The sequence below is a fragment of the Danio rerio genome, chromosome 2 (assembly GCF_049306965.1).
Source record: "Danio rerio strain Tuebingen ecotype United States chromosome 2, GRCz12tu, whole genome shotgun sequence".
Taxonomy (NCBI): domain Eukaryota; kingdom Metazoa; phylum Chordata; class Actinopteri; order Cypriniformes; family Danionidae; genus Danio; species Danio rerio.
In genome coordinates this window covers 45,643,671-45,663,118 of record NC_133177.1, presented here as the reverse complement: position 1 = coordinate 45,663,118, position 19,448 = coordinate 45,643,671, and the positions used below count along the sequence as shown (strand labels likewise).

General features: G+C 37.9%; 2 protein-coding genes across 5 annotated transcripts in view; one reads left to right on the top strand and one right to left on the bottom strand.

Annotated features, from left to right (window-relative positions):
- The window catches only part of myo10 (myosin X), a 95,290-nt gene extending 92,562 nt beyond the window's left edge, over positions 1-2,728 (top strand). For all 3 annotated transcript variants that reach the window (XM_073929123.1, XM_005171401.6, XM_073929125.1), the window contains one exon: positions 1,988-2,728. In XM_073929123.1, the coding sequence (XP_073785224.1) occupies positions 1,988-2,089 (102 nt within the window). In that variant the 3' untranslated portion in view covers positions 2,090-2,728. The remainder of the gene's footprint in view (positions 1-1,987) is intronic.
- A 1,364-nt stretch (positions 2,729-4,092) lies between these two features.
- marchf11 (membrane-associated ring finger (C3HC4) 11) lies at positions 4,093-15,377 on the bottom strand. 2 transcript variants are annotated; one of them, XM_073929183.1, is made up of 5 exons: positions 14,564-15,377; positions 9,861-10,016; positions 9,345-9,537; positions 7,440-7,757; positions 4,093-7,346 (listed from the first exon to the last, which is right to left on the bottom strand). In XM_073929183.1, the coding sequence occupies exons 1-4, from the start codon at positions 14,921-14,923 to the stop codon at positions 7,447-7,449; spliced, it is 1,020 nt and encodes a 339-aa protein (XP_073785284.1). In that variant the 5' UTR covers positions 14,924-15,377; the 3' UTR covers positions 4,093-7,346; positions 7,440-7,446. The 2 variants fall into 2 exon arrangements, with proteins under 2 accessions (XP_073785284.1, XP_001338632.2); XM_001338596.7 differs by having other exon boundaries at positions 4,093-7,757.
- Between the last annotated feature and the right edge of the window lie 4,071 nt (positions 15,378-19,448).

Below are 19,448 nucleotides of genomic sequence, written 5' to 3'. Positions count from 1 at the left end.
CCCTGATGAATAAAGGGACTAAGCCGAAGGAAAATGAATGAATATCTGAAACACGTAAAGTAAGGTAATAGTTAAATAATATTTTATTATCATCAGTGCATCGATATAGCAACAACCCATAATAAAATTGTGAGTGCAACTTTGAGCGCAACTATAAATCCTCTTTTTAAAATATATATTTTTTTATTTTAATTTAATTATTTTGTTTATTGTTGGTCTTTCATTATAAAGGCCTGAATGATCATGTCTCTTCATCAAACATAATATAAAAAAAAATGTCAACTGAAAAAATTACAACTTATGTCAAGACAACAAAGACATTTTCAATCGCGGTACATTTATTTAACTTAAATTTTTCGTCCCACTTTGTATTAAGTGTCCTTAATTACTATGCACTTACATCAGAATATAAATACAATGTACTTAATGTGCTCATAATGTACTGCAGAACACTTCTGGTGCTTTTGAGGTGGGACATGGGTAAGGTTAGGGACAGGTTTGATGGTATGGGTAGGTTTAAGGTGTAAGGGATGGTCAAAATTGTAATTATAAATGTAATTACAGAATTAATTACAGATGTGATTAAGTCTAGATGTTTTGACATAAGATATGTGTGTTTATTTTCTGTATTTATTATGTCTATGTAATGCACACGCATACATAAAAACAAAACTAAACAAAACTTTTTTTGCATAGATATTTAAATTAGGCGACACGGTGGCTCAGTACTTTCATCTCACAACAAGAAGGTCATTGGTTCAAACCCTGGCTGGGTCTGTTGGCATTTCTTTATGGAGTTTGCATGTGCTTCCTGTGTTGGGTTTCCTCCGGGTGCTCCGGTTTCCCCCAAAGTCCAAAAACATGCACCATAGGTGAAATGAATAAGCTAAATTGGCCGTAGTGTATGTGTTGAACACAAGAGTGTATGCTGGATAAGTTGGTAGTTCATTCCGCTTTGGCGACCCTTGATTAATAAAGCGGCAATGCCGGAGGAAAATGAATGAATAAATGATATTTAAAATAATATATAATTTGTGTCATTTACATATTTACTTCATTTTTCTTTGACTTAGTCCCTTTATTCATCAGGGGTCACCACAGCAGAATAAACCACCAACTTATCCAGCATATGTTTTACACAGTAGGGGAAACCGAAGCACCAGGAGAAAACCCACGCCAGCACAGGGAGAACATGCAAACTCCACAGAGAAATGCCAACTGACTTAGCCGGGACTTGAACCAGTGACCTCCTTGCTGTGAGGCAACAGTGCTAACCACTGAGCCACCGTGTCACCCCTCATATACATATTTCATATCTAAATATAAATAAACATTTTCTCAAATATATGCATGCATGTGTGTATTTAGATATACATAATAAATATACACAGCACACACACAAATATTATGTCAAAACAAACTTTTATTTTGGATGCGATTCATCACGATTAATCTTTTCCCTGCACTACTTTTTATGATGTTCCTTTTTTAGACTGCTGGATTTTGGGGTCTGAAAATGCAAACTTGAAAACCAGTTTTAAATAGCAAGGTTTTGAAAATGATACAATTTATCATCCACACATATACTAAAGAAACAGGATTTTGTGAAACATTACATGCTTATGTATCACACCTTTAGTCTGTAGTCTTTTAAACATACTTGGCAGCCCTAAAAACAATAATAGGCTACAGGAGCGTGTTTTTGTAACAAAGTGACATCGCCAACTACAGTGCATGTAGTCCTTTTCACAGATCCTGGGATAATGTAACAATGTGGTCGTCTGTATATAAAATGTAGAAAACATTCTTTGTGTTTAGTATGTAATTATGTTAAAGTATCATTGGTTTATCCTTACGTACAAAAAGTTTGCATAAATAATTAAATGGCGAAAAAAAATGATATCTAAAACAAAATATGAATGAAAACTTACATTGTTATATCAGTGAGTAAAATAACTGGTTTCTCTCTGTCTGTGTCTCTCTGTAGGTGGTGGACATCGCAAAGCTGATGAAGGCGTACATCAGTCTCATAGTGAAGAAACGTTTCAGCACTTGTCAATCCATCAGCAGCCATGGCAGTAACTGGTGATCCCACACATGCACAAAACACAAACTCTTCTCTTAAAGGTGCCTTTGAGCTCAGAAAATGAGACACAAATATACTTCAGAATGAATGAATGACCCTTCAGTGCTGACTGAGTGCAAAATAAATGAACCAAAGACAATATCATGAGACACTTTTCACAGCAGCCACTATCATGTTTCCACAGACACGCATTCATTTCCTGTGCTTGAAATTGTTCCATATTTCACGTTGTATCGACATTTGAAGTCCACTAAAGCATTTCTTTGGAATTCTGCAGGCAGAAAGTCCAGATCCCGAAAATCAAAAAGCACTCAAACGCAGTGCCTTTAAAAGCACACACACAGAAATCAATACACATACATATGCAAAACACACACAGAGTGCCCTTTAAATCTGTTTTATATGTGACAGTGAATATGTGCAATGTTTATATTGTTTGTTATATTTTTCTGAGGAGCTGTATATTTTATAAACCTTGTTTTTTCTGTTGAGCTGCAGGATTGTGATAACACTATTCCCTCTGGTCCTATTATTTTTCTACTCAAAGCCTATAAAAACACTAAAACAGCAGGAAAATCATTCTCGTTTTTTGTATCTTTACTGTGCATCAGTCTATAGGCAATAAATGTAACGACATTCAAAGACTCTTACATTCATTAAACTGTTTGTCTGTGTTTCCTATTGTCGTTTAGGATATTGTACTTCTAAAGCACTTCTGAGTGACTTATCATTTGTAGGCTGTGCTAATCATCAGCTAGCACCAAATATGACGAATGCTTGTGTTTCCAGGGCTGGAGAGTAATTCTACGATTCATCTTAAAAAGATTAAATTGCAAACAGTCAAATTATCATACCATTACTGGAACAAAGTTAATAGTTTGGATCAAAATCAGCATATTAAATCAACTTTGTGCTTTAAATTACATTCGTACGCCAATAGAAGGCATAACATTGTGTTCAAGAGATGAATCCAAAAAGCTGATTCATCCAGGATGAGGGATTTCTCAACTTATTCAAACTGACAAATTCAAAAAACTATGTACAGTTGAAGTCAGAATTATTAGCCCCCCTGAATTATTAGCGCCCCTGTTTATTTTTTTCTCCAATTTCAGGTTAATGGAGGGAAGATTGTTTCAGCACATTACTAAGCATAATAGTTTTAAAAACCTATTTCTAATAACTGATTTATTTTATCTTTGCCATGATGACAGTAAATAATATTTTACTTGATATTTTTCAAGACACTTCTATACAGCTTAAAGTGACATTTAAAGGCTTAACTAGGTTAATAAGGTGAACTAGGCAGGTTAGGGTAATTAGGCAAGTTATTGTATGATGGCGGTTTGTTCTGTAGACTATCGAAAAAAACATCCGCTTAAAGGGGCTAATAATTTTGTCCCAAAAATAGTTTTTAAAAAATTCAAAACTGCTTTTATTCCAGCTGAAATAAAACAAATGAGACTTTTTCTAGAAGAAAAAATATTATCAGACATACTGTGAAAATTTCCTTGCTCTGTAAAACATCGTTTGGCAAATATTTAAAAAAGAAAAAATAATCAAAAGGGGGCTAATAATTCTGACTTCAACTATATATATATATATATATATATATATATATATATATATATATATATATATATATATATATATATATATATATATATATATACATATATATATATATATAATTTTGTTCAATCTGCTAGTAAATTACTTCTTGTTTTTGTTGTTTATTCAGAAGTGACGGACAATCCTGATCTCAGTCTCAAGCTGCTTTTACACTAGTGCAGTTTTGTTATAAAACCGCCATTTTAGAATGAAAATGCTCCTTGCTTAGACTGCCATTTTTTCTGCTTTTGAGAAAAAAAGCATCTCTGTTCACAGGATATAGCCTAAAATAGCCTAAAATTTATTCAGATTCATGCAGCTCTAATACCGGAATGAATTTTTTAAGATATTTTCTGTGCCAATTTTGGATAAAAAAAAAAAATCTAAGAATGTATTCTCTGTAGCTGCATCTTTTAATATGCTTTATGAAGGCTTTCAGTGTGCTTTTTTTATGATAAAACATATTTGTATTTATCCCACTCCCTATTTTATGTACCATGTCTTAAATAGCTTGTGGAATTTCCCAGGCAATGTTTGGTATCTTAAGGACACAAGTTTAAAGACACAATGTTTAACTTAAGCATTGACAGAAGACATTTTGAGGGATGGTAAAAATCAGATGGGCACAGAGTAAAATGAGAGCTCGCATTTCTGAATATCATACCGGCAAAAGATGCACTCAACTTTTGCAATCCCCCTGTGTTTCTCCAGCACTTCCCTGTGGGATGGATGTATTAGTGGTGTTGTCTACTGCAGTGTTTCCCTACCCTGTTCCTGGAGGCACATCAACAGTACATTTTTTGGATGTCTCCCTTATCTGACCCATTCATTTCAGGTTTTGGAGTCCCTTCTAATGTCCTGATGAGTTGATTCAGGTGTGTTTGATTAGGAAGAGGTTGAAAATGTGTACTGTCGGTGTGCCTTCAGGAACATGGTTGGGAAACACTGCTCTAGAGTAGTGTTAACTGTAAAGCTGCCTTCTCTCTATCTCCGACAAATGTTTCCAATGGAGAGAAATTTTTATTTACTGCCATTGATATGGCTACTGCGGTGTGGAAAATAAGGATGGAATCATGACGTGGAACGTCATGGAATTTGGCAGAATTTTAAACATATAATTCAAAAAGGGGGATGTACACTTAATCAAATCAAGATATAGATGTGAAAATATTTGAACTGGCCTTTGCCTTTTTAATAAAGTCAGCATGTCTGTGTAAAAAATGTATAAATATTATTAAAATGTAAATAACTTTCATGGATTGAAATTAGTTAGACCAACTCTCTTTTTAAACTAAAATGCCTTATTTTCAACACTATATCTGTAAAACTTTCATTTCTTTTTCAGTGGATATATTTGTAGACTGAATGAGGGAAGGTAACAAGCATTGGTGAAAAAGTTAACAGCTAGTAAATCTCAAATGAATGTCAGTGATAGTGGAAAGGCTGCTTAAAGCAAATGTTCCTGTAACTGGAACACGGTACAGTTTATCATGGTAGGTGAAGCGTAGCGAAACAGCACTTCATCAATAAAGAAATGATCATAAACCTGAAAAAAGTAGGTTTTAAACAAACATTCATTCGTCTAACAGCAGTAATTCATTTTGTGTGCATTATAATTCTGTAATAGTCCGTGTATGGAGTGCTTTGCAGTCTTTCTTCGCTCAAAGACTGATCCCGATATCCAGGTTCAAAGTACATGTTCAATATACAGTTCGATTCAGTTTGCGTATCTTCTAAAGTGCTTTTCAAGTAAGGCTCCTTTCAGCACTGAGGCTCCGCCCATTGGTTAGCCACTCCCATATTGGTCCCTGAATGAGTTTTTTTGACATATCGGTAAGCCCCTCCCCTTCAACGCAGATAAGTTAATGGTATTTGAGTATCAGGGATGAGAACATGGACAACTTTAGTTTTCAGAGCAATAGAGAGACACTGGCCTCATCAGTATGTATGCAATACAAGTGGTCAAATGTTGTGCTTGCGGTACTTGGAGGAATTCCAGCTGTCCTAATAGGATGGGTGTCGGAATTTTCAAACAATTCAGACAAAGACATAGCAAAATGACATTAACAACAAAAAAAATTGACAAAACTACACTAGAAACGTTCTGTCGCTTATCCAAGTTTTAGAATCAACAAATAATAATAACATGACTTCTAGTTGATCATTTGGTATCAGAAGTGGCTTATATGGAATGCAAAGGCCTCTAGATTACGCTTATTTACCAAAATAAAATATGGTCATGCCTTGATTTTTTATTATTTAATTAGGACAGTAAAGGTCTGACTTTGCTTTGACAGAAGTCTTGTCACTTAACAGAAATAATGTACAGTGTAGAATATAAAGTCATGATGCAGTGGAAAAAGAATTAATATTATGTATGACTCCCATGACTGCATCCATACATCTCGGTAATGACTCAAATAACTTATTAATAAAGTCATCTGGAATAGCAAAGAAAGCAATCTTGCAAGACTCCCAGTGTTCATCAAGATTCTTTATATTCATCTTTAATGCCTCCTCTTTCATCTTACCCCAGACTCGCTAAATAATGTTCATATCTGGTGACTGGACTGTTCAATCCTGGAGCACCTTGATCTTCTTTGCTTTCAGGAACTTTGATGTGGAGGCTGAAGTATGCGAAGTGCTATCCTGCTCAAGAATTTTCCCTCTCCTGTGGTTTGTAATGTAATGAGAAGCACATATGCCTTGATACCTCAGGCTGTTGATGTTGCCATCCACTCTGCAGATCTCTCACACGCCTCAATACTGAATGTAACCCTAAACCATGATTTTTCCTTCACCAAACTTGACTGATTCCTGTGAGAATCTTGGGACCATGTGGGTTCCAATAGGTCTTCTGCAGTATCTATGATGATTGGGATGCAGTTCAACAGATGATTCATCAGAAAAATCTACCTTTTGCCACTTTTCCAAATGATCAACTAGAAGTCAAGCTATTATTTGTTGCTCTTATAACTGGGATCAAGACTTTTGTCAGGTAGTGTATATATTTATTCGAAAGTAAGTCTCACCAACAATGCTTTTAACTTTACTAATTTCAATGCAAGTTATTCAATTGTAGTAATACAGCCTCTGCCTTAAGTTAGATAGGTAGCATTTACGTTAGCTAGTTAGCGCCTGTCATCTCCATAAATTAAAATAAAAACCAAAGCTTACTGATTTTGTTAGCTTACATTGCTAGTTTTTTGGTGAAAAATTAATCTGTGCATCTCATTAAGAAAATGTAATTCTCAGATTATGTCTGTCCGAGGTGTAGGGTGTGGCTAACATACCTATCCACGCCCCTCCAGCTGTCAATTTTGACAACAAACAGAAATAGCCGGGAGGGAGTGTCTGTTAAGAAATGCCTACTTTACTACATCCAATCAGATCGCAGTAAAATAAAAAGCCACGCCCACTGTTTTGTCATTTAATATTCCATTTCTCTAAAAAAAAAAAAAAAAACGGTCACAGCTTATGGTTCATGCAGACTTTAATCTTACCCTGTGGTAATTTGGGACGCTTTCTTCCAAATGAATCTTGTTAACCACCATACTTATTCAAATGTATCTCTCCATTGCATATTTAAATCCCACTTAGACACTTCTCAACAAGAGGTGCTCCTTCCATCTCCAAAATGTATCAAAAACACCTTGGGACGAAGCGCTCATTGTAAGAAAGTTAGCAACTCTCTTTATTTGTCTGAGTTCACAACAGTAGCAAACTAAGAGAGGGCGGGGCTTACCGATAGGTCAAACTGACGTGACTCTGACAACGAGTTCGCCCGAGCCCTGCTCCTGTGGCGAGAGGTTGGTGGTCCCGTTCAGGCACATGGAAAAGAGGTGGAGCGGGCAACGAGGAGATGACTCCAGTCGGGTGGTTTGCGTATGTGTGTTCGACACCCTGTGTGTGTGTGTGAGGGGTAACCATAGGTTGCGGTGAGGGCTGTGTGTGTTCTCTAGGTCTCTGCTTTTATCGTAGTTCTGGACATCCCATAAGAGGTTTACAGCCCGCCATCGTAAAAGCACATTGTAAACAGCGCCGCCTTCATGAACAATCAGACCTGTGAACACAGGATATGTTATTAGTATAGGTGAACACTAGGGGTGCAATGGTGCAAATACAATTTCACGTTTTTGGTTCAGTTGTCGTTAACTACTATATTTGTGGAACTTTATTTTAAACAACTATTATTATCAAACATTATTTATTCTTAAATCCAAAGTGATTTATGAATAAAACTTTACAGGATTATTCTTTCAGTTTTTGCACTATACTCGTCTATATACTCATTATGTTGTACTTTTCCTGTTACCGATGTCTTATTTAATGTACACTCACCGGCCACTTTAATAGGTACACCTGTCAAATGGCTCGTTATTGCTAATTTCTAATCAACCAATCACATGGCAGCAACTCAATGCATTTAGGCATCTGGACATGGTCAAAACGATCTGTGGCAGTTCTATGGGAGCAAATGCCTTGTTGATGAGGAGAATGGCCAGACTGGTTCGAGCTGATAGACAGGCAACAGGAACTCAAATAACCACTCGTTACAACCGAGGTATACAGAAGAGCATCTCTGAACACACAACATTTCCAACCTTGAGACGGATGAGCTACAGCAGCAGAAGACCACACCGGGTGCCACTCCTGTCACCGAAGAACAGGAAACTGAGGCTACAATTTGCACAAGCTCACCAAAATTGGACAACAGAAGATTGGAAAAATGTCTCCTGGTCTGATGAGTCTCGATTCACACTTTGGGCCCATTAGTAAAAATAAAGCATTGTGTCAATGCCACAGCCTACCTGAGTATTGTTGCTGATCATGTCCTATCCATTATGACCACAGTGTCTTCTGATGGCTACTTACAGCAGGAAAACGCACCATGTCATAAACCACAAATAATTTCATACTGTTTTTTTGAACATGACAATGAGTTCACTGTACTCAAATGGCCTCCACAGTCACCAGATTTCAATCCAACGAGAGCATCTGGGATGTGGTGGAACAGGAGATTCGCATAATGGATGTGTAGATGGCAAATCCTGCAGCAACTGTGTGATGCTATCAAAATCTCTGAGGATAATTTCCAGTACCTTGTAGAATCTATGCCACGAAGGATTAAGGCAGTTCTGAACGCAAAAGGGGGTCCGACCCAGTACTAGTAAGGTGTACCTAATAAAGTGGCCGGTAAGTGTATATGTTTGAATGAGTCTTGATTATTTTGGTGATTAATTAGAGTAAAAATCCTATTTTATCACTACATTAGAATGTTAAATGTAAATAATTTCTTCCCTGCTATACTGATAAACCTCTAGTAAACACCATTTTTAATACAGCTTTGAATTTAAAATTTGATTCTGATTTACAAGATGTTGGTTTGACGGAGTTCTGATTTCAGTTCAGATATAATCAACACTTAAATCTTAATAGCAGTGGCAAACATTTTGGTGATTTCGGTGTTAAATCAGTGTTAAAGGACCGATGTTAAACCTCACTAAAGTGTTAAGTAAAAACATAATGCACCTGTAATATAGTACACTTTTTTAGATTGGTCAGTAGTGAGTAAGTGGGCATGTATTTGCCAAATAGGTCTAAATTTTAATTCAGTTCATTCGGTTTGAGTGCATATGGTTTGTCTTACCAATACACACAAGGTCCATGACTGCATACATGCCATAGCAGATTTGGAACAGGATGTCACTGCGCTGCCATAATGCCTCCGGGCTCAGTGCTGACCACAGCAACCAGGACACACTGGCCAGTAGGAAGAGCCCACCCAGAAACACTGCAATAACCTGAACCTTCTCCACCAGAGTCATGGTGACTCTCTGCCACTATAAGACACACACACAGTCACTGATCACAGCTCCCGATAGCGACTAATATAAACACAAATGTGATGACTATTTCTTTAAAATTAAAATCTTTTCAATGTTGCAAACAAGCAGATTGCAAAACATTATTATCACTGTAAAGCAAATATATTATCACTGTATATATTAATGCAGTGCCTGAGCCTTCATACTTTTTATGGGATCACAATGTAAATGCAGCACTGGAGGAATTAAGAGACCACTCCAAAGTTATGATCAGTCCTCTGGGTTTGCTATTAATAAGTATGTGCTTTTAGCCCTGACGGATATTTACTGATGTTTACCTGTTGTGGTGATTTGATATGTATAGGCAGAATGTTGAATCTGTAGTTGCAGAGTTCACAGCTCCAGGAGCCTTTCTCACTGATCCACTTAAGCAGACATTGCTGATGGGCATGTCGAACTGAGCCAGCACAGCGACACGGGCTCAGCAGCTCCCCCTGCAGCCAATCACAACACACACGGACACGTCGATCAGCCAATCACAGCACATGCAGACCCGTCAATAGTCAATCACAACACGCAGACATGCATCAATCATCCAATCACAGTAGCCACATCAGTTAGCCAATCAGAACAGACACACCAATCGCAAGATACAGATACATCTCAATCAGCCAATTACAGTACAGTACAAGCAAACACGCCAATCACAACATGCAGACACATTGATTGCCAATCACAGTAAAAGCAGACATGCCTCAATCAGCCAATCACAATGCATACTGACACCTCAGCCAATCACATAATACATACCTCAATCAGCCAATCACAACAACCACACGCACACACACACATCAATCAGCCATTCACAACATGAAGACACAGCTCAATCAGCCAATCACAACACATACACACATCAATCAGCCAATCACAGTAAAAGCAGACATGCCTCAATCAGCCAATCACAATGCATACTGACACCTCAATCAGCCAATCACATCACACACACACATACACAACAATCAGCCAATCACAACACACATAGAAACCTCAACCAACCAATCACAAAAGACAGACACGCATCAATCAGCCAATCACAACATGCAGACACAGCTCAACCAGCCAGTCACATCACACACACACACTCAACAATCAGCCAATCACAACACGCACACATACACACCTCAATCAGCTAATCACAACACAGACACACCTCAATCAGCCAATCACAACACACAGACACACCTCAACAGCCAATCACACACACAGACACCTCAATCAGCCAATCACAGTACAATCAGACATATCAATCAGCCAATCACAACACAGAAACACCTAAATCAGGCAATCACTACACACATAGACACCTCAATCAGCCAATCACTACACACATAGACACCTCAATCAGCCAATCACTACACACATAGACACCTCAATCAGCCAATCACAGTACAATCAGACATATCAATCAGCCAATCACAACACACAGACACACCTCAATCAGGCATTCACAACACACAGACACACGTCAGTCATCCAATCACAACACACAGACACACCTCAATCAGCCAATCACAACACACAGACACACCTCAATCAGCCAATCACTACACACATAGACACCTTAATCAGCCAATCACAGTACAATCAGACATATCAATCAGCCAATCACAACACACTTAGACACCTCAATCAGCCAATCACAGTACAATCAGACATCAATCAGCCAATCACAACACACAGACACACCTCAATCATCCAAACATAACATGCAGACACACCTCAATCAGCCAATCATATTACAATGAGATCATACATACAATCACAACATACATACACCTCAATCGGCCAATCACAACACATGCAGACATGTTAATCAACCAATCACCACCTGTAGACAAGCCTCAATCATCCAATCACAACCTGTAGACCCGCCTCAATCATACAATCACAACTTGTAGACCCACCTCAATCAGCCAATCACAGCACACTCAGTCACATCAATCAGCCAATCACAGCACACTCAGCCACATCAATCAACCAATCACAGACATAAAGATAAAAGACAGGAGTTGCATTCCAACAGTAATATAAGTCTGTCTGTCTCAGAAGACATTATAACAATCATGACCTCCACATTGAAGGGTCTTTTCAAAGTGCTCAAAACTGGCCACTTCAAAGGACCTTTCAGAATTAAAGATTTCCAAGACTCCAAGTAATGAACACCCTTCACTCCCATGATACTTTGCACATGTTCATTTTGTGATGTTGATGCCATTTTTGGTCAACCACTACACCATTCGGCCATTGGAAGCTCTCACTTTAGAGACTAAACTCTTCAGAGCATGAGCTGATGATTGATGGCTGTTGATTTGTTCATATTGAGTTCCTCTGCAGACCAGATGAGCATTGAGCTTGTGGAGAATATAGCAGAGGAGCTGTGTCCATCTCAACCAGGAGAACATTTAGAGTGAATGAAACACTATACACATAATGACTGAGAATCATCTGTCGAGCGGACGGGAAACGATTCATCTGTGCATTCATGAATAATTTCAGAAACATCCTCATTTAGAACTATAATGAGTCTGGAAGAGAGTGGAGCACATTTACACACACACACATACACACACACGAACACAAGGCGCCTGGAGGAAGCACATTAGCTGCAGGAAGTGAAGAAGAGCATTAGACATCAATGCAGCAGCAGGTATTCTAATGGATCTCTCTCTCTCTCTCTCTCACACACACACACACACACACACACACACACTGTCTGTTTAAAGCCTTAAAAAGTATTGATGTTTCCGATATTCTAATAATTGCATTAATTATGTATGTCCATAATAAATTCTAAAGATGTTTAGCATGTTTATGTTTCACAGACTGTCATATGCTCGTCAACAGTTGGATGTATTTATGATATATAGGATGAACATGTCTGGATGGGACAACCACATTTCACAAACTGCTTCTGTGGTGTGCATTAGTGCCCACCCACATTTTCCAATTCATTTGTCCCGTAGGGATTATTTAAAGAGTGTTTGTTATGAACCAAATCAACCAGCTACAATGTGTAACAATATAACAAAGCAAAGAAGAATGAAGTAGAGAGCTACAATCCCATAAAGCCTTGAAGATTAATTAAAAAAATGTTGATATATATAAAAATATTAATATTAATGGTTGTTTGCATCTATATAAAATTAAATATTTCTAGTTTTTTAATTAATCGATAATATCATTTGCATGGAAATGGGTGAAGCTTTGTTCACTGCCACTCTCTGATGGGTGAAATTTTCTTTATGCATATTTTTGGTACATATATAAGTGAACTGTTTTTTTACAGAGGGGCTATTGGACATTTTTTTATCATTCAATTCCGAAAATGCTATTCAGAAAAAATATATATGTTACATATGAACATATATAAGTTTTTAGATTGTGTACATGAAATAAAAGCTGGCCAATTTGGTGTATGCAAGTAGTACTGAAGTAGAAAAAAGAAACACTTAAGTGAAGTTTATTTATAAACTAACTTTGAGAGGATCACGCGCTTATGATTGACCACAGCCGGTCCTGCATTAACTAATGCATGATCTTCCAATCAGATGATTCCTAAGTCACTATAAATAACCACAGTCTTCAGTCCACAACCATATTCGTCTGGAAGAAACCCCTCTTCCTCCCCTTCTACTCCTCCCTTTACCTAGAATGGCCACACAGTGGCCCAGTGGTTTGCACTGTTGCACCACAGCAAGACCGGCTCTAGTCCTCGCCAGGCTGGTTTGCATTTCTTTGTGGAGTTTGCATGTTCTTACCAGGTCCACGTGGGTTTTCCCCGGGTTCTCTGGTTTCCTCCCACTGTCCAAAGACATGTTTTAAATGTAAACCCACTAACCAAATTGGCACCATAGTCCCCTATGGTGGGGGAGTTTTTGAGATATACCCAAGCTTAATGTCCTCTCTCACCCTGTGAATGGCAGGTAGCCCTGGGCTCGAGGATCCCTTGATCTCAGGGCTCTTTTCTGGGACAGCATGCTAAACAAGCTTACTAAAAATCGTGAAAAAGTATAAACTCTTAAAAAATGTATTTTGAAAAAAAAGGACTTTATAAAATTGCTAAAAAATAAATAAATAAATCACAGCACTGGCAGATGCGAGAACAACTGTCTAGCCTTTAACTTGCTTTAAAAAATAAACTGAATTAATGCGAACAGATGGGTTCATCAAATACATCCAGTCTATTACCAACAAAGGGTCTGTGTTTAAAAGTTTTCAGCTGTTGTTGAAAAAAGTATTTTCCTTAGGGGGGAAAACTAATGAGTTTTACCTTACCAGCTGTTAAAAAGAGATGTGCTGAATTAAATTAATGTGTGGATTTTGGGAAACAATCTTTCTAGCATGGTAAACAAAAATGGAATTGGAACTAAATAGTTACATTACTGCCTTTAAATTCCAAGACTTACAAGCTATACTTAGGCTATATATACTATATCAAGGGTGCCCTCTCGGTCCTGGAGGGCTAGTGTCCTGCAAATGTTATAATTCCAACCCCAATCAGACACACCTGAGCTAGCTAACCAAGCTCTTAGGCTACAGGCTTTCTAGAAACATTCGTGCAGGTTTGTTGAGGCAAGTTGGAGCTAAAATCAGCCGGACACGGGCCCTCCAGGACCGAGTTTGTACACCCCTGCTATATATACTAATGTGCTCGTGTTTTATATGCATCTTTAGTATTTCTAATGTTGATTCATTGCTTGTTCCTAATAAACCGATTTAGATTAACACAATGCTAAATAAAGAAATGAAAATAGGCCTAACTGGGGGGTAAATTAAATAAAATAAATAAATTACAATTTTAATTACAAATTCAGTTCAAGTTCAGGAATTTAACTGTAATTTTATAAAGCATTCTCGGTTCTGTTCTGAACTGCGCACAATATTGGCAACAACCAAACACGTCGTCTGTGTGACGCATAAATATAGGCTGCTAGCCGACAATAAACAGCGTGAACGGGACGAACGAACGACCTTACTTCACCTGCTCGGCTCCCTGAAAGCAGATCCGACATCCAGGTGTCGGGATACAGCTCTCGTTGCTGCAGCTGGAGCCCACTGTCTCCGTTTTCACCGCGCTCTGTCCGCCGCTGTCCTCCAGCAGTGTGTCCGTCCCTGCGCACGCTCCATCCTCGCTCTCGATCTCCGTGATAGGATCAGCCTCCGCGGCTGCCGGTGACGGTGTCTGAACTCCAGCGCCCGGTTCCTGCAGGACATCCTCGCCGTCGCTCCCCGGCACAGTTTGGGGCTGAAACTGCGCGGCGGTGACGGTCACGGTGGCGCCTCCCGGTGGCTCATCCACCGCCTGCACGTGCAACGGACCCGCCTCTGCGTGCACATCCATGAATGACGGCAGTAAGATCAGAATGAAATGGCAAAAAAACGAGGGGTCTGCGATCTTACGGGCCTCGGTCAGATATTCCACGGCTCTTCTCCCCTCTTGGACGCGTAAGTTTGGCCATAGATGTTCGTCTCAAATCGCGCGCGCTCTTAAAAAGGCACGAGCTTCTGTTGAAAGTTGCAGATGTCCAGGCTGCGCGAAGTGTTGTGCTCGGTGTCTCGTTGGCTGAAAGATGCTTTTCCCCGGAAGACACATTTCCATCCGGGCGCGGTGCTGGAACACCGAGCAGTGAAGGCACGAAACGCACATTACCGCACAGTCAAGCTTCTCAAAATGACCGAATGCACCGGTTGAGCGTGCGGTGTTGACGCTGAGTCAAGGTGCATGAGCGACGAGGCTTTTTCTGTGCTGTAAGTCGTACAGTCGTGGGTAACTGGACTGTGATGATGGACCCGACAACCACCCGCCCCGAAGCCACGCGCTCATTGCGCTTACACATGCCCTTTCGAAGATTTACCATGGTAACCACACAGTTACCCACTTAATAAAGCGGTGAAATCTTGGTATTAAGCCTAATGTGATATAACAGCCACCACTCTGCCATAAAGATATAAAAAGATCCATAGCCATCTGTACTATTACCATTCCAAGAAAAATCTGAAAGAATTGCAATGCCATCAACACTCAAACTAAATATATATTTGATGCTTGTTCAAACTGCTTGTTTATGAAGAGTTGAATCAATACAATTCTAAAGGGTTCTGTGGGGTAACTTAATTGTTTTATGTTCAGCTTAAATTTGTAAATTCAATTAAGGAACTCTGCATTTTTTATAGTGTAAAGCCAAATACAAGTTTTTACCTCACAGTAACAGTTTAGTAAGCTTATTTAAAAAGACTAGCTTTCCGCTTTGTATTTTAAATGGCTATTTAATTATTAGGGTATATATTGCTTTTTAAGTGACAGCAGTATTTTAAAGTAGGTAAATGTCAAATTAGGAAGATTTTAAAAAAAATGTTTGTGTTATGTGATTATCAGTGTAAATCTATACAGTGTGTGAAGGAGTATGTATCCAAATAAGGATTAAGTAACTATTAATTAAATTAGCGTATTTAAAAATAGCCGTTTAACATGAGTAACTGCAAACAGTATTTAAAAAACTAGCAAATCTTAACCAAAATTATTGCATTAATTATTGGTTGTAACAGAAACTGATTGTGAATTTGAAAATGCTCATTTAAATCACTTTGGATTTAATTAATATTTCCTCTTTTTGAAATTATTCAAAAATAATAGCTAAATTCTTATAATAAAATTGATTTTATTTTATTACAGACATTTTTAAGTAATTTAAAAATAAAAACAGGTAATTAATTTTATTAAATAAAGTCTACATATTCAATTTAATGAAATCTACAAGGCCACAGAATGACTCTTTACATAGTGCCATATAACTGTAATGTATATTGCGTATTATATGTAGCTACCTTTAAGGGCTAGAGCAGCTAACTGTTGCTATGGTTACCCCATTATGCCAACACAATTATATTCCACTTATGTTTTTTCTTTAATTCATCTAACTTTTGACACAATAATACTATTTTCTCTGTAAATTCATGCAAAGTTTGCAATGCAAACTTAATGTTAATTTAGTCTAATTTGTATATGAATTAATATTCAACTTCAGTTTGCGCTCAACAATAAATTATTAATTGATGTGGATGCTAAGTGTTTGCTGTATTTATCTTTATAATTATCATATAAGGTAGATTGATGAAGTAGTGTAATTCCCAGATTCCAACAAGTAAAAAGCATATTTCTGTCCTTGTAGTTGTATTAAATGTCCTGACCGCTACTTGTTCCTAGTTGAAACACATTGATATAATTTCTACTAAAACAGGAAAGCAGAGTCATAATCTAACGGATTCTCCTGCTAACCTCCTTCATGTGGCTTTACATTGCAGCACTAATTCAGTGCAGAATTTAAAAGGGTCTAATGTGTTTTGTGTTCTTAGGATATATGATCCAGCTTATACTGGTTAATTTTACACCAATACTAAATTTCAATATGTAAAAGAGTAACTGTGTGAACAGGTGACTGATTTTTAACCACAGTTTTAGCATCTTTTTGTTCACTGTAAAACCCAAAAATTTAAAGCAACTCAAACCATTTGATGAAACCAATTGCAACAAACCATTTAAGCTCAAAAACGAATCTTACGAGTACTGTGAACTTCATTTAAGTTGAAGTAATTGAGTATTTAATCAACTCATTACCTTCAACATTGAGTTCAAAACTCTTTTCAAATGAGTAGAATTAACTTTCAGTCAGTTTTGAGTTAACTACACTCATTTCATTTGATACAGTTGACTGTTGCGTTTTACAGTGTGGTATAAGGAAAGGGATGCTTTAGATTCTTGTGAATTTAATTGGTCTGAAATTAGTATCTTGAATTTGAAGCACAAATGGAAATAAAATACGGTAAGTTTTGAATGCATTTGTCTTTTAAATGCGAAACTTGGCATTGTTTGAACACACTAGCTTACAGATAGCCAGCATATTCCGATAAAAGCCCCCGGAATTATATTCTGATTTGATGTGGACTTAAAAAAACCTTGTGCATTTGCTCAGTGCATGTTTATAACACGTATTCTGTAACACTGCTAGATGTTAAGCAGGTCGCATGATATACAGTTCAAGCCTTTTATCACAATGCATGCGTGCGCATCTGTGTGTGTGAAGCTTTGAATCACTCTCTTAGGCTGTTTTAACATTATTAATTTTGTGCAGTGCCATATAAAAACTACCATACAAACTGACTAACTAACGACTACAAAACAAACTTTGTTATTTACTCCAAGACAACAATATAGTTATAATTACATAATTTTAATTAATTTAGCCCACAGTGTTCTGAAGCAGAGGGTAAAAAGATGATTATTTGCTTTACAGGCAACCTTAAAAAAATTAAACATTAAAAATGTAAATGTTTTCATTCATTCATTTCTACCACTAGAGGGAGCCTATTCACAACCAACAAAAGAGTAGTATGTTGCTGTGATTGAGTGTGGAATCATGGGAGTTGTTATCTTCATTACATCCCACAGGACACCCTGCAGAAATCATGTTCATGGATGAGGTAAGTATTCAAAATGTATTAGTATGAAGCAGAGTAAGGCTGAAAGCTGTTTTATTATGCCACAGTTCTGGTTCTTCAGCTTGTAAAGGTGATATGTTTTATCATACTGAATAAATACATTTTAGTATTGTGGTAATGCTGCTCTGTACAGTCTAATAAAAACAGCATATTATTAGTAAATTAGGAGTGCTTTGATTGGTTTTAAAGGGTTAAAAGCATTTTTGGTGTTTCCGTTTTCAATAAAACAAACCAGAAATTATGGGTGTTTGTGGTCATTAGCGTGGCGACTCAGGACTCTGTCTGTGTCACTAGTTAAAAAATAGCTTATTTCTCTAGAGTGGTCTGGATGCAGAAGTGGTGCAATGCAATCTGAACTGCATCCAATGCTTTTATCCAAAGCGACTTACAAATGAGGACAAGGAAGCAATTTACACAACTATAAGAGCAACAATGAATAAGTGCTGTAGGCAAGTTTCAGGTCTGTAAAGTCTAAGAAGGAAAGTATTAGTAGTATTAGTATTTATTTAAAAAATTTTTTTGAGTACAGTTAGTGGTATATCCAAAGAGGCAATTGCAGATTAGGAAGTGAAGTGGAGACTAAATAGTTGAGTTTTTAGTCGTTTCTTGAAAACAGCGAGTGACTCTGCCGTTCTGATGCAGTTAGGGAGTTCATTCCACCAACTGGGCAGATTGAACGTGAGCGTTCGCGAAAGTGATTTCTTCCCTCTTTGGGATGGAGCCACGAGGCAACGTTCATTCACAGAACGCAAGTTTCTGGAGGGCACATAGATCTGCAGAAGTGAGAGCAGATAAGGAGCAAAGCCAGAAGTCGCTTTGTAGGCAAACATCAGAGCTTTGAATTTGATGCGAGCAGCAACTGGCAGCCAGTGCAAACGGATGAGCAGCAGAGTGACATGTGCTCTTTTAGGTTCATTGAAGACCACTCGTGCTGCTGCGTTCTGGAGCAGCTGAAGAGGTTTGATAGAGTTAGCTGGAAGCCCGGCTAGTAGAGAGTTGCAGTAATCCAGTTTGGAGAGAACAAGAGCTTGAACAAGGAGTTGACCTAGTGGATGCCCTTCCAGCTGCAACCCAGCACTGGGAAACACTCATACACTCTTGCATTCACACTTGGGCCAATTTAGTTTATTCAATTCACCTATATACCGCATGTCTTTGGACTGTGGGAGAAACTGGAGCATGCGGAAGAAACCCACACTAACATGGGGAAAACATGCAAAATCTACACAGAAATGCCAACTGACCCAGCCAGGACTCGAACCAACGACCTTCTTGCTGTGAGGCAATAGCGCTATCGTGACGCCAACTCTGCACCAGTGTATATTAAAATAGTCTTGCATATTGTGCCTTTAAATTTTTATAGACATGTC

Coding starts and splice junctions, on each gene's coding strand:
- marchf11 (XM_001338596.7), bottom strand. CDS start 14,923: ATGGATGTGCACGCAGAGGCGGGTCCGTTGCACGTGCAGGCGGTGGAT. Junction 9,538..9,860: donor ATATCAAATCACCACAACAG/GTAAACATCAGT, acceptor TGTGTCTTATAG/TGGCAGAGAGTCACCATGAC. Junction 7,758..9,344: donor CATGGACCTTGTGTGTATTG/GTAAGACAAACC, acceptor CTGTGTTCACAG/GTCTGATTGTTCATGAAGGC.